We start from the raw sequence: 14,448 nt of genomic DNA on the forward strand, positions 1-14,448 counted from the left end.
GTATTTTGACACCACAATAATTTGATGCCATTCATTTTATGGAATGTCATTAATATAAATACACTGCAATCAAAAAACTGCCAATGGGGAGGGCACATCCTGGATGTGCCTGTCTGGGATCTTTGCCGCTGACACTGTCAAAGTTCATGGGTCGGTGATTCTCTTAATTAACATTCAAGGTAAGGGGAGTATCTAGGGTGCTTGCTATCCCTAACATGCTGTAAAATTCAGTAAATGCTGCTGTGTCTGGAAGAGGGGTGAGATTTGTCCCCAGAAAGGTTAAAGTGGAGCCCCCTTGACTCGATCCAAGGCTGGACTCCATACCTTCTTATGGGTGGCCTGGTGCGCTTGGCCTAACCATGTGTAACAACAATGATGATACACTAGGGCCTGTGAGGCCAGGTATGCAGGAACTCCCAATACTGGAATCCTTGTCCCCAGTCCTGACCCCTACTACACCACAGGCCTTGTATGTGACAGGCAGAGGCTCCACCCCTTACATTGCTCCAGTGCACGAACTCTGGCAGGAGTGCACCAGAAGGGATGCAGATTTTTGCCTGAATATTACTTTCCTATTGATAAGGACATGCTTAATTATTGATTAAAGCTGCTTTTACATTGGGTTGAGTGGGGTGCTAAGCCTGCTCGCTTTTGATATGTGGGTGCAACACAGCTGGCTGCAATTCCAAAATAAACATGCAGGATTTGTTAAGGCCGTGTGAGACTTGCGCATCAGGAGGCAACAACCCTGGAACGTTATGGAACCCAGTATAAAAATAGCTAAGGTTCCATCTCCACAGAAGTCTCTTGGAGATCATTTGATGTACAAACAGGATTACATCAAATCTCTGATATTAATCTCTGGAAGGACAAGGGATAATATTTTTATGGTCCCTTTACACTGTAGGTACTAGTTTGACACCAGTACTTACTTTACAGCAAGTTATACTGCTGGTTCAGTACCACTCTAAACATGCTGAGCAGCGCTCTGTGCTTGTGTAACTTAGCTTTATCCTAGCTGAAAATGTACTTATGTGCATATCGGATGAGGTCAGGATTAGTCTCGATTGTGATGCCCCATCCCCGCCAACCCCATGGTTGGATAAGCCATGAATAGTGTTAAATTCAAGGAAGAGGCATATAAATTGGCCAGAAAAAGCAGCAAACCTGAGGACTAGGAGAAATTTAGAATTCAGCAGAGGAGGACAAAGGGTTTAATTAGGAAGGAGAAAATAGAGTATGAGAGTAAGCTTGCAGGGAACATAAAAACTGACTGCAAAAGCTTCTATAGATATGTGAAGAGAAAAAGATTACTGACGACAAATGTAGGTCCTTTGCAGTCAGAATCAGGTGAATTTATAATGGGGAACAAAGAAGTGGTCGACCAATTGAACAAATACTTTAGTTCTTCTTCACTAAGGAAGACACAAATAACCTTCCGGAAATACTAGGGGACCGAGGGTCTAGCAAGGAGGATGGACTGAAGTAAATCCTTATTAGACAGGAAATTGTGTTAGAGAAATTGATGGGATTGAAGGCCAATAAATCCCCAGAGCCTGATAGTCTGCATTCCAGAGTACTTAAGGAAGTGGCCCTAGAAATAGTGGATGCATTGGTGGTCATTTTCCAAAATTCTACAGACTCTGGATCAATGTAGCTAATGTAAACCCACTTTTTAAAAAAGGAAGGAGGGAGAAAACAGGGAATTATAGACTGGTTAGCATGACATCGGTAGTGGGGAAAATGTTGGAATCAATTATTAAAGATGTAATAGCAGTGCATTTGGAAAGCAGTGACAGGATCGGTCCAAGTCAGCATGGATTTATGAAAGGGAAATCATGCTTGACAAATCTAGAATTTTTTGAGAATGTAACTAGTAGAGTGGACAAGGGAGAACCAGTTGATGTGGTGTATTTGGACTTTCAAAAGGCTTTTGACAAGGTCCCACACAAGAGATTAGTGTGCAAAATTAAAGCACATGGTATTGGGGGTAATGTATTGACGTGGATCGAGAACTGGTTGGCATACAGAAAGCAAAGAGTAGGAATAAACGGGTCCTTTTCAGAATAGCAGGCAGTGACTAGTGGGATATTGCAAGGTTCAGTGCTGGGACCCCAGCTATTTACAATATGCAATAATGATCTAGACGAAGGAATTGAATGTAACTTCTCCAAGTTTGCAGATGACACTAAGCTGGGTGGCAGTGTGAGCTGTGAGGAGGATGTTAAGAGGCTGCAGGTAACTTGGACAGGTTAGATGAGTGGGCAAATGCATGGCAGATTCAGTATAATGTAGATAAATGTGAGGTTATCCACTTTGGTGGCAAAAACAGGAAGGCAGAATATTATCTGAATGGCGACAGATTAGGAAAAGGGGTTGTGCAACGAGACCTGGGTGTCATGGTACACCAGTCATTGAAAGTTGACATGCAGATACAGCAGGCGATGAAGAAGGCAAATGGCATGTTGGCCTTCATAGTGAGAGGATTTGAGTATAGGAGTAGGGAGGTCTTACTGCAGTTGTACAGGGCCTTGGTGAGGCCACACCTTGAATATTGTGTACAGTTTTGGTCTCCTAATCTGAGGAAGGATATTCTTGCTATTGAGGGAGTTCAGCGAAGGCTCACCAGACTGATTCCCGGGATGGCAGGACTGACATATGAAGAAAGAATGGATCGACTAGGCTTATATTCACTGGAATTTAGAAGAAAGAGAGGGGATCTCATAGAAACATATAAAATTCTGACGGCATTGGACAGGTTAGATGCAGGAAGAATGTTCCCGATGTTGGGGAAGTCCAGAACCAGGGGTCACAGTCTAAGGCTAAGGGGTAAGCCATTTAGGACTGAGATGAGGAGAAACTTCTTCACTCAGAGAGTTGTGAAACTGTGGAATTCTTTACCACAGAAAGTTGTTGAGGCCAGTTCGTTAGATATATTCAAAAGGGAGTTAGATGTGGCCCTTAAGGCTAAAGGGATCAAGGGGTATGGAGAGAAAACAGAAATGGGGTACTGAAGTTGCATGATCTGCCATGATCATATTGAATGGTGGTGCAGACTCGAAGGGCCGAATGGCCTACTCCTGCACCTATTTTCTATGTTTCTATGAATATTCATTATCCAGTCTCACACATGAAAAATAATAGCCTGGGCAAGATACTGGTGTTCTGCCAACGCATGTTGTACCGAGCCCCTATATATTCAAAATATACAAGATCTAATTATTTCAATGTTACAATGGGGTACTACACTTAATGCGAGGTCACCCTACCTGAATCGGAAACATTGTTGGTTGCATATCTTCATCTTCCTCTGCATAAGCCAGAACAGTTCGCAAAGATCGTCTCAAGTATTCTTCATTAAAATCTGACAATTTACCCACCAGAGATGCTAAAGACATGGTGACCTGCATTTTAACTCTGGCAAAATTCTGAAAGTGCAAAACACCAAATTCAAGTGTTAGCAACACTAGCACATGCTCATTTTTGACTCTATAACTCTGGTGATGGATCATGAAAAATCCATCACACTAGGCAGTCCCTCGAAGCGAAGATGACTTGCTTCAATGCCAAAAGGGGATGAATTCACAGGTGTTACAATGAAAGACCTAATATTCCAGATCCCGAACTACATGTTGAATGGTGGAAGATGCCTGTGCGTGGATTTTTTAATGTGTGGTGGCCGTTTCACACCAGCCACCACATGGGCTTGACAGAGCTTGGTCTTGGTCCAGTTGCAAAGGTGACCCAAGACTAACTGGAGACCAGCTCTGCTACACAGACCGAGCGCGCACACATATTGCAGTGTGGGCAGGCCCGTGCTGCCACTGGGCCCTGGCCTCTCCTGGGCCCCAGATTCACACCTCTCCTGGGCCCTCAATGGACTCTTGCTGTTGCTTTGCCCCTCTTGCTGTGCCTGCCTGCACTGCAATCAGCGACCTGGCTTCATAGCCATTGCCCTCCTGCAGCAGCAGGCGCTGCTCCCTGCAGTGGTATACCACCGCACGCTGCTCCCTCCAATGGCCTCGGCCTGCTGATGGTCTTGCAGGCCTCGACCGTGCCGATTTGAATATACAAGTGGTATAATTCCTGACTCCAGGCAGTTCCAATTACTGATTGCTGTGTATTGATCTGGCATGGCTTTGGGCTTGATTTTGCTATTATATTTGGACACTATGAGATCATGATCAGGGGACAAATGGCTGCAAATGATCTGCATACAGCACCTGTTGCAATGGCTGTCAGTTTGGTACCAGGAGATGTCATATGTGTGTGACAGCCTTCCTTGTGAAGTTACATGCTCAAAACAGCTCTCTTGTAACATGCCCAGGAATGATTGTCTTAAATCACTATGTATACATCCTGAAGTAAGGATAAGTGTGCACCTAATAAATTGCTTAGGGTTCCAATGGTGATGGTAGATCACTTTATGAGGAAATAATAAATTACAATACAAGTGTCTTTCATCTGTACAGCAAATGTAAATTAGATTGATGTTAGTGCTCATAAGCACTAGATATTGGAGTAGTGTATTTTGTATAAAAGCAATGGTTTCCCTTCAAAATGGATTATATTCTCATGCTTTTATGTTTTGGATTCAAGGAGACGATTCTATGATCAGGGTTCCTTTGTTACAATACTAAATCCAGATCCCTTATTCTGGTGGTAGAATTACAGATCCAGGATGTTTTCCTTCCCCGTCTGCTTTGCTGAAAGATGCAAATCAGGGCCACCTACACCACAATTTGCAGCTATTGTGTTAGTGGAAGACAAAAAATGATCCGTAATGTTGCATTCACTTGCTGCCAACCAACAACCTTCCATGCTGCCAGCACTGTAAGATAAATGTGGTGGTGCTACTGCTTCAAGACCTCATTTTCCCTGTCAATTCCAAAGGCAATATGAACAGTTATCCCCTGATGGCATTGGCCACCATTTTTTGTATGTGGTGCTACCTACACAGAATAACAATGTGGGTTTCCAAGCCTGGATGTGACTTGCTGTTACTTATGACCAACTCTACAGCAAATATGCAGTTTCTGGATAAAAGTAAAGAAGGCTTACGCTGATTGTGCTAAAGCTGTGCCTCATGATGAGGTAGAGTGTGGCACAGGCTTGGGTACGGGTTCTTTCAATACTGCTGCTGCAGTGGTGTAAGACTCTCTGGCACAAGTCAGAACACTGCTCTGCCTCCTCCTCAAACAGCAGGTCTGCATACTAGTGAAACAAGAAAACAACAATAAGGAAGTATCAGAACTGTATCTTACATAACCAAGGAAAGAACATTTAATGCCAACAACAACGTGAATTTATACATTGCCTTGAATGCAAAAAAATGTCCCAGGATACTTCACAGCATGTCAAATCAAATGAACTATGCCTAAAATATCCAATCAGTGTGTTTCATTATAGCGCAGTGCAGTCTGATTCATTCTTTTCATCATATGGACTGTTATTCAGGTGCTCAACAACTCTTACTAAAACACTTTTTAAAAAGGGAGGGAGAGAGAAAGCGTGTAATTATAGACCAGTTAGCCTGACATCAGTAGTGGGGAAAGTGTTGGAATCAATAATTAAGGATGAAATAGCAGCGCATTTGGAACGCAGTGACAGGATCGGTGCAAGTCAGCATAGATTTATGAAAGGGAAATCATGCTTGACAAATCTTCTAGAATTTTTTGAGGATGTAACTAGTAGAGTGGACAAGGGAGAACCAGTGGATGTGGTGTATTTGGACTTTCAAAAGGCTTTTGACAAGGTCCCACACAAGAGATTGGTGTGCAAAATCAAAGCACATGGTATTGGGAGTAATATAATGACGTCGATAGAGAACTCGTTGGCAGACAGGAAGCAGAGAGTCGGGATAAACGGCTCCTTTTCAGAATGGCAGGCAGTGACTAGTGGAGTGCCGCAAGGCTCAGTGCTCGGACCCCAGCTCTTTACAATATACATCAATGATTTAGATGAAGGAATTGAGTGTGATATCTCCAAGTTTGCAGATGACACTAAACTAGATGGCGGTGTGAGCTGTGAGGGGGACGCTAAGAGGCTGCAGGGTGACTTGGACAGGTTAGGTGAGTGGGCAAATGCATGGCAGATGCACTATAATGTGGATAAATGTGAGGTTATCCACTTTGGGGGCAAAAACGCGAAGACAGAATATTATCTGAATGGCAGATTAGGAAAAGGGGAGGTGCAACGAGACCTGGGTGTCATGGTTCATCAGTCATTGAAAGTTGGCATACAGGACAGCATGTAGTGAAGAAGGCAAATGGTATGTTGGCCTTCATAGCTAGGGGATTTGAGTATAGGAGCAGGGAGGTCTTACTGCAGTTGTACAGGGCCTTGGTGAGGCCTCACCTGGAATATTGTGTTCAGTTTTGGTCTCCTAATCTGAGGAAGGACGTTCTTGTTATTGAGGGAGTGCAGCGAAGGTTCACCAGACTGATTCCCGGGATGGCTGGACTGACATATGAGGAGAGACTGGATCAACTGGGCCTTCATGCATTGGAGTTTAGAAGGATGAGAGGGAATCTCATAGAAACATATAAGGGGAAGGCCATTTAGGACTGAGATGAGGAGAAACTTCTTCACTCAGAGTTGTTAACCTGTGGAATTCCCTGTCGCAGAGAGTTGTTGATGCCAGTGCATTGGATATATTCAAGAGGGAGTTAGATGTGGCCCTTACGGCTAAGGGGATCAAGGGGTATGTAGAGAAAGCAGGAAAGGGGTACTGAGGGAATGATCAGCCATGATCTTATTGAATGGTGGTGCAGGATTGAAGGGCCGAATGGCCTACTCCTGCACCTATTTTCCATGTTTCTATGTTTCTATGTTTCTTATTATTCAAGAAAGCACATAATGGGACTGATTAGCATGGTGTCTGAAGTGCTTCTGATGGGGTTGCTTGGCTGATGCTGAGGCCTGGGGCCTACTTAGTGCCCAATATGCACAGAATCTCATAGTGCGCATCTTAAGTATATACAGTGTTCTGTATAACCACACTGACTAATTTAATTTAAATTAGGGAAAAAACCCCACAATATTATGAGTGTCTGACCAGCACTCTAGTAAACAGTGCTTCAGGGGAGACCAGGTAGAAGGTCTGCATTCTTGGGTAATGGTCTCCTCCATATGTTGCAGAACATTCTGCATCATGGTGTCCAATATCCAATTGGTGAATCAGAACTTTCTTCAGAGGAAGATTTTCAAAACAAATTGTCACTTCTTTAAGGGCACAGTTATTAGTGTCTGATGACCTGCATGTGTGATCTTGGTACTTTCCCATGCGGTATGCACTGAGTAAGCCATTAGCTGGCCTTACTTAGAGCCCTGCATGTACACCCACCATCCAATACATAACTTGTTTACGCACATTGCAGCAAAATGAATGATTAGTTCATTTATGCACGAGATCATCACAATCAAAGTGATTCATGGTTTTATCCTCTTCCCAAATGGGTCAAAGCCCCCAGTTTCTCTTTCACTCACGTGCAACATATAATAAAGGCCCAAAGATCTGCAGGCAGTCTAGCGAGGATTGTGCTTGCTGGTGCATCCCCTCGCGCGCCCCCCCCCCCCTCCACACGGACCCCAGTCAACCCTTCGGCCCCACTGTAAATTACCTGATCTTTCTTAAATTCCATATTCTCCTCCCCCACTCACTATGGGTGTTCTGGAGGTCGGTACACGTACCCTCACTTGCCGTGACAGCCTTCTGTCTTACGCCACTTCCTTAATGGGCCAGGAAAATACAAACTCCTAACGCTTTCATTTCCCACATACCATCCAACCTCCTGGCCGCTGAGTAATATTGCCAATTCTTGTTGAATTAAGCCAGTTTTGTGCTGTCTGCCCTGTGCCCAATGGGAACTTGTTTGGAACTGCCCAAACTTATTTCCGAGAAATCTTCAATTTTTCAGCCTCGATTAGATTTGAACCTCGAGACCAGGGATGAAAAAACAGTGCAGCAACCCACTAAAACATGGTCACCAAATTTTTAATTATTCCAAATGATTTTATTATCCAGCTCTTATTCTATATGCTGTCCTTAAAGTAGACACCCATTATTTGGAACAAAGGTTTTGAGTTTACCTTGGCCATGAGGGCTCTCAGTGTGCCAAAGCAATGCATCAAGTAGTAGGAGCTCTGATTACAGCCCAGGCTGTGAAGTAGAACCTTGAGAACACTTCCTAAGACACTGTCCTTACAATCAGACACTGAAATTGCCTACAAAGAAGGAAGAAGAAAGATAATTGAAGGCATTTTAGATGACTTAATCCATTAGTCACCATGCACAACATTTTATAATGTGAATAATCATTCATTATTTCAATTGTGCATGAACATGGAGTTCCTTCAGTGACAGAAACAATAATTGGTCCAACAGTAATTTCCCGGAGGTGGTTCCTCAATGATGTCATCAGAAGAAAATTGACCAGGAAATAAATCACAGAAATAGATAGAAAAAGTACATTTCTCTTTGAACTCCCTTTATAAGGGATGCTGCAATCATTCTTGATTGCTATCTAGTGTCCTGGAAATATAGGCATTTATTAGAAGTGTGCATATGTGGAGGTTCAGTTACACTCATCATCAAGGCTGAGACATGAATAATGGCGATAATGGGCTCACCACTCGAAGCTGACTGGCAACCATTGAGCAGTACCTCAGCAAGGAATCAACAACTTTGGGGGTGGGGCTGGGAGGAGAGAATCAGTGAGCGAAAAGCTCCCCACTATTGAGCCCGCTATCACAATTAGCAGACATAGTATAAAGTGGTTAAATTGATTATTTAATAGATCAGCAGGGTTAAAATGGTTAGCCCTCGAAAACGGGCGCAGGGATCGCGATGCGCAATTACCCCAGCCAGTTCCATGGAATGTAGCCAGCACGCCAACTTTGTGCTGCCTGCTCATTATAATGATTTCTGCAGGCAGCCAGTGCTGTTCATTGGCTGCAAGCATCAGCAGGGGGGCCCAATATTGTTCATGCCTAGCACTACTTAAAGATAGCCTGCACCTCTTGAAGCATTGTGGCCGGAATAGCTGCTGAGTTCATTCTGCAAATTGTGCTGTGGAAGAATTAAAAATTGGTGACAATGGGAGAGAGTGCGCACCAAGGTTTTCTGACACTGCACTGGAGGTCTTGGTGGAAGAGGTGGAAAGAAGCAGAGATATTCTGTCCCCTCATAGGGGCTGGAGGTTACCCATACACACGAGAAGGTAGCAGGAACAGATAGCCGTGGAGGTCAATGCCAGGGATGCAGCCCCAACGACCTGGATGTAGTGCAGGAAGAGGTTTAATGATTTCACATGAGTTGTCAAGGTCAGTGCACCACAGGTCTCATCCACTGCTCAATTCACTATACCCCCATCACTCAGCTACCAACGATCTCTATCAATCAAGACGCATACCTAACGTTCATATGCTTTACCTCACCCTCCCACATTTAGCACTGTTGCAAGCATCACACCCACGTCTCAAAACTTTCACATGCCAACAGCTATTCTACCATGATAACCACATCACCCAAACATATTGCATGACACTCACTAACACACTTCCCTCTTTTAGGAGGAGGTGGCTCTCAACAGGAGGCAGCAGAAATTAATGGGAGGGAGAGAGGTATGTTTTAACCCCCATGGAGGAGATAGTGCTGGCCATTATGGGAAGGGCCACTGCTGAGGCTGTGGCCACTGGTGGGGCTGAGGCCATTGAAGATGAGGGTATCTGCATACCTAATCCTTCTTCTATCATTCCACTTCTCCCTCATCCCTCAATCTCTCTGACATACAAGTTGCAGATGGTGTAAGCATGCACTTTGTACTTTCTCCTCTCCCCTCACCACAACCCAACCCTTGTCCCTTTTTCAGTTCAAATACTGAAGAACTGGAAGCTGCCCAGGCAGTGATGGAAGAGCCAGAAGAAAGTGAAGATGAAGGGACACCATCACTCGATTTCATAGTTGCAGCCACCAGCTCAGATACTGGCACTGCGTGTAATTTAGGGGATAGCACAGAGGCGGGATCTGCATGTGGTGAGACACCAGGCACAAGTGCACTGGAGCCAGGGCTGGGGGAAAGGGTGAGGTCGCACACTTGTTTTGCAGTGAACTCAGATGAGAACTTTAATTGACGACAGAAGACGGTTGATGGGTGCAAACACCCAAATGCTTGATGCACTGGGAAACCTGCCTGAAAGTCTGCGATCAATGTTAAGGAGCCTGACACCAACTTGGCACATGGATTTGCGCAGAGGTTGGAGCCCATCCTTTCCAATGGAATGAGTGATCACCTCCATCAACACACCTGTGGAGCCAACCAGGATGCAGTGTTTGATGGCCAATATCTCAGCTTTCATTGCAGCACAAGCAGAAACCACCCAACGTCTGGGTGCTGTCATGCAATCTCAGCTTGCTACCATGCAAGCTCAGAGGGCTGCCATCATGGGGGTTTAGATACCAGCATGCAAACGGGCTTCCAGGACATTGCAGCACACCAGCAATCTGTTTTCCAACAGATCTGCTCCCTAAAGACTCTGCAGATGTGGCCTTACGTTGACAGCTCTTCTACCCACTCCTTCTCCTCCCTCTTCTAGTCGTTTGTCCTGCTCTGCATGACCTCAGCGCATTCTCCAATCATGCTCAATGCTAGCAGGAAGCCTTATTGGACCACCTGGAAGCAACTGGTTTGTGCACAAGTTTTTAAATCACCAGAAAAGTACTTCAGCACCAGCCGGACCACTCCCGGTAGACTATTCAAACTTTTAACAAGTATGGAAAAGCATCCAAAACACATTGGGGCCAAAATTGCCCCGCGCTGGGTTTGGAGCGCATAATTAGAATTGGATGGTTTTCCTTACGTCGGCACGGGAAGTGTTAGCCCTGGCATGGATTTGGCCTCTTTGAGGAAAAGAAATGTTGTTGCGCTAATGGAGCGTTCACAGGGCCAATGCTCGGGGCCGCACTCAGCACATCAGTTGATCAGCTGATGACAATACAACCTCCCTCCCCTTATTTAAAATGGGATGGCCGCTGAGAACTCTGCAGCCCATGAGGCCACTAGGGAGGGTGTCAATCAGGTCTGCGATCTGGCACCCAAAAGGGGTTGCCGGTCTGAATGTTGCCGGCCCGGCCACACCAGCGGTCGCCATTGTTGGGCCGACTGAAAAGTCGGCTGACAGAAAAATGATGGTGGCCATCGGACTACCACCTTGCCTTTAAGGACGGCCGGGGTGTCACAACCACCACAGCCTTTCGCGCGGAGAAGCTGTCGATGGCATTGCCCTACTCCGATCTCGCGTCTTGTAGGCAATTTCCTCTGAGGGTCGCAAAGGGGTCGGCGCGGGACGATAAGGGGTTGGTGCGCATGGAGATTACGTCATCGCCGTGCATGCGCTGTGTCGGTGCGCTAGTCGTGGGGCGTGGCGCAAACCACTTTTCGCCAGCGGAGCCCCGAAAGCAATTCCGTTTGGGTAGATGTGGCTGTCGCGCCTGTGCGCTAACTCATTAACGCTCAGTTAGCGTTGGCCAGCAGCGGCAACTGGCGCTGCGCAATTGGGCAATTTCGGCCCCATTGAATTGCACCAACAGCCAGAAGAAATAATACAGCAACTAATCTGTAAGTGGTAACCTTTAAATAGTGGGGTGGAGGGTCCTTCATGCCGTTGAACGCGTGTTCAGCTGTGGGAGTTTTAAGAGAGGATGTCGGCTGGAACGTGTAGCTACAAAGTGGCAGCGCTGGCATTAGATCAGCGTTGCTTGCTGATTGACATCATGATCTGCCTTTTTTTATTCGTTCTGGGATGTGGGCATCGCTGGCAAGGCCAGTATTTATTGCCCATCCCTAACTGCCCTTGAGAAGGTGATGGTGAGCCACCTTCTTGAACTGATGCAGTCCTTGTGGTGAAGGTACTCCCACAGTGCTGTTAGGGAGTGAGCTCTAGGATTTTGACGCGGCGACGATGAAGGAACGGCGATATATTGCCAAATCAGGATGGTGTGTAACTTAGAGAGGAAGTTGCAGCTGATGGTCCTGCTCTGCATGCTTTTGGCAGATGTTAGGTGTGCGCGCGCAATATGGCACCCGCCAAAACTCTCAGCAGAAGTGTGAGCGCATGCTGCGGATGCCATTTTGGAACATTAAGGGGCCTCATAGAGCCCCCAAAAACAGGTGCTACCAAGCCCAAGTTCACCCCCCCTTTCTATGAAAGTTGTTGAATTCAAGCTTGGCCATAGCACTCATGCAACATAGAATAAAATGGATGAAATTGGTATTCAGCAAAAGCCTCAAATACTTCAATCAGCAGCCTGCTTTACACCTTGCCCATTTATAGGCCTGCTTGAAAATTGCATTAGGCGGACCTTGGCTTCAATAGTTCGGCCAAGTTTTCAGGCGCAAATCGGGCGGCCATGGGTTAAATTTCTCTCCAAGTGTATTAGAGCCAGTGATTCTCCCTTTAACTACTAAATGTCATTTGTAATTTTTAAAAATATGATCAAAGTGAATGATAAATAGACTTGGAACTCAGCTTAAAAATACTAAGGTTTTTACCCACATCCTTTCATGTAAACATTATTTACCCCCCTTTCAGTCCTCCTTAGTACACACTATCCCTCAGATGAAAGTATAGGTTGGAAGCACACTGCCAATGCTCCATCAATGCTGTTTTATAGCCACCTAACAGGAAGTGGGAAAGAGTGACCTGACGAGACTCTCCCACCAACTACCTATCCCTCCCACCCCAAAAACATCTAGTTATGAAAATGCAGTTCCATATGGAATGTGTATACTGTAGCTGGTGACAAATGAAACTAAGCGAGGCCTCTTCTTTGAAGTACTGGTACCAAAACAGCCATATAACGAGAGTGGCAAATTACAGGCCACTCCATTGCATATACATACATGCTGTTTTGACACCAGTACCCTCAATTTGTCAGTGCAGCACCAACACTAAACAATCACTACAGCAGAATATATCCAAACTCTTACTTGAGGGATTAAGACATGAATGAAAAAAAATCTCACTATTATTCAGAATGAAAGCAAATAGTGTGATTTATTGAATGAATACTCATTCAATGTAAACAAGTGTAGTGGAAGAAGTCAATGTCCTTGTGCTAAGGTTACCTGTATAATTATTTCCAGCATATCTAAAATAATCAGGTTAGCTTCTGTAACCAGATTTCCAGAGACCAGAGCTTCCTGATCCAGGTCTGCCTTGGTTCTGAAAGAAAGGCAAAAGTTCCATCATCAACTACAGTATATATGTTAGAAATGATTATTTTAACTTCAAATATATAATTTTGCTTTTAAAACTTGGCAATAAGAACAAGCACTAGACTGTGTGACACAGTGATGGGATATCGAATCAATGTTATCAACTGCTAAAAAACAACTTTCATTTATATACAACCTTTGATATTAAAAAATGTCCCAAGCCACTTTAGAGAATAAACATGGAAAATGGAAAATGGTTGAGAAGGGTAGTCAAAAGCATTGTTGATGAGATGGATTTTGAGGAAGTTTTTACAGGAGGAGAGATATGAAGAGACACAAGAGGATTAAGGAAGGAATTCCACAGAGTAGGACCAGGCAGCTGAAGGCCCTCCGACCGATGGTCAGGTAAAGGGAGTGGGAGGTGCAAAAGGTCAGAGTCGGAGGAACAGAGTGTTCAGGGAAGGGTTGGAAGTCGTTTCAGAGGCATAATGGGAGTGAGGACATGAAAGAATTTAAAGACTAGAATTTTAAATTTAAGGTAGTGGGGGATGAGTAATCACCATCACAGAAGCCAGTCTTTAGTCAATTCAACTCACACTAGGTGATATCAAGTAACGGTTGAGCGCACTGGATACAGCAAAGGCTATGTTCCCCGACAATGTCCCGGCTGTAGTGCTGAAGATTTGTGCTCGAAAATTAGCCGCACCTCTAGCCGAGCTGTTCCAGTATAGTTACAACACTAGCATCTACCCAACAAAGTGGAAAATTTCCCACGTGTGTCCTGTCCATTCACTGCCAAATCTGGCCAGACCACAAAAAGCATTATCGGGTTCTGCTCTTGTCTGCCAATTACAGAATCATTCTGGAAGGCAAAGATAAACTCCGGCTTCTATTCTCCACTGCTAACCATCTTCTTGAACCTCTCTCCCCTATCTCCTACACTCTCACCTCCGACAGGGTTTTCGACCTGAAACATTAACTTTGTTTCTCTCTCCACAGATGCTGTCTGACCCGCTGAGATTTCCAGTATTTTCTGTTTGTATTTCAGATTCCAGCATCCGTAGTATTTTGCTTTTGTATTAGTGTGAAAAGCTCATGGACTTCTTTGTCTCTAAGATTGAGACTGTACATTCAGCTGCCTCTGCCACTTTCCTTACTTCCCCTAGCCCACCAGGCCAAACTTTCTCTGAGGATCCCCCTTGCCCTAGCCCTGACCTCACATCTTTCTCCA

General features: G+C 44.9%; 1 protein-coding gene across 7 annotated transcripts in view; it reads right to left on the reverse strand.

Moving 5' to 3' along the window:
• dock8 (dedicator of cytokinesis 8) overlaps positions 1-14,448 on the reverse strand; it is a 464,486-nt gene that overhangs the window by 50,790 nt on the left and 399,248 nt on the right. For all 7 annotated transcript variants that reach the window (XM_070881523.1, XM_070881482.1, XM_070881473.1 and 4 more), the window contains 4 exons: positions 13,128-13,224; positions 8,092-8,226; positions 5,062-5,214; positions 3,270-3,428 (listed from right to left, as the gene is read on the reverse strand). In XM_070881523.1, the coding sequence (XP_070737624.1) occupies positions 3,270-3,428; positions 5,062-5,214; positions 8,092-8,226; positions 13,128-13,224 (544 nt within the window). The remainder of the gene's footprint in view (positions 1-3,269; positions 3,429-5,061; positions 5,215-8,091; positions 8,227-13,127; positions 13,225-14,448) is intronic.

This window comes from Pristiophorus japonicus, chromosome 1 (genome assembly GCF_044704955.1).
Source record: "Pristiophorus japonicus isolate sPriJap1 chromosome 1, sPriJap1.hap1, whole genome shotgun sequence".
Taxonomy (NCBI): Eukaryota; Metazoa; Chordata; class Chondrichthyes; family Pristiophoridae; genus Pristiophorus; species Pristiophorus japonicus.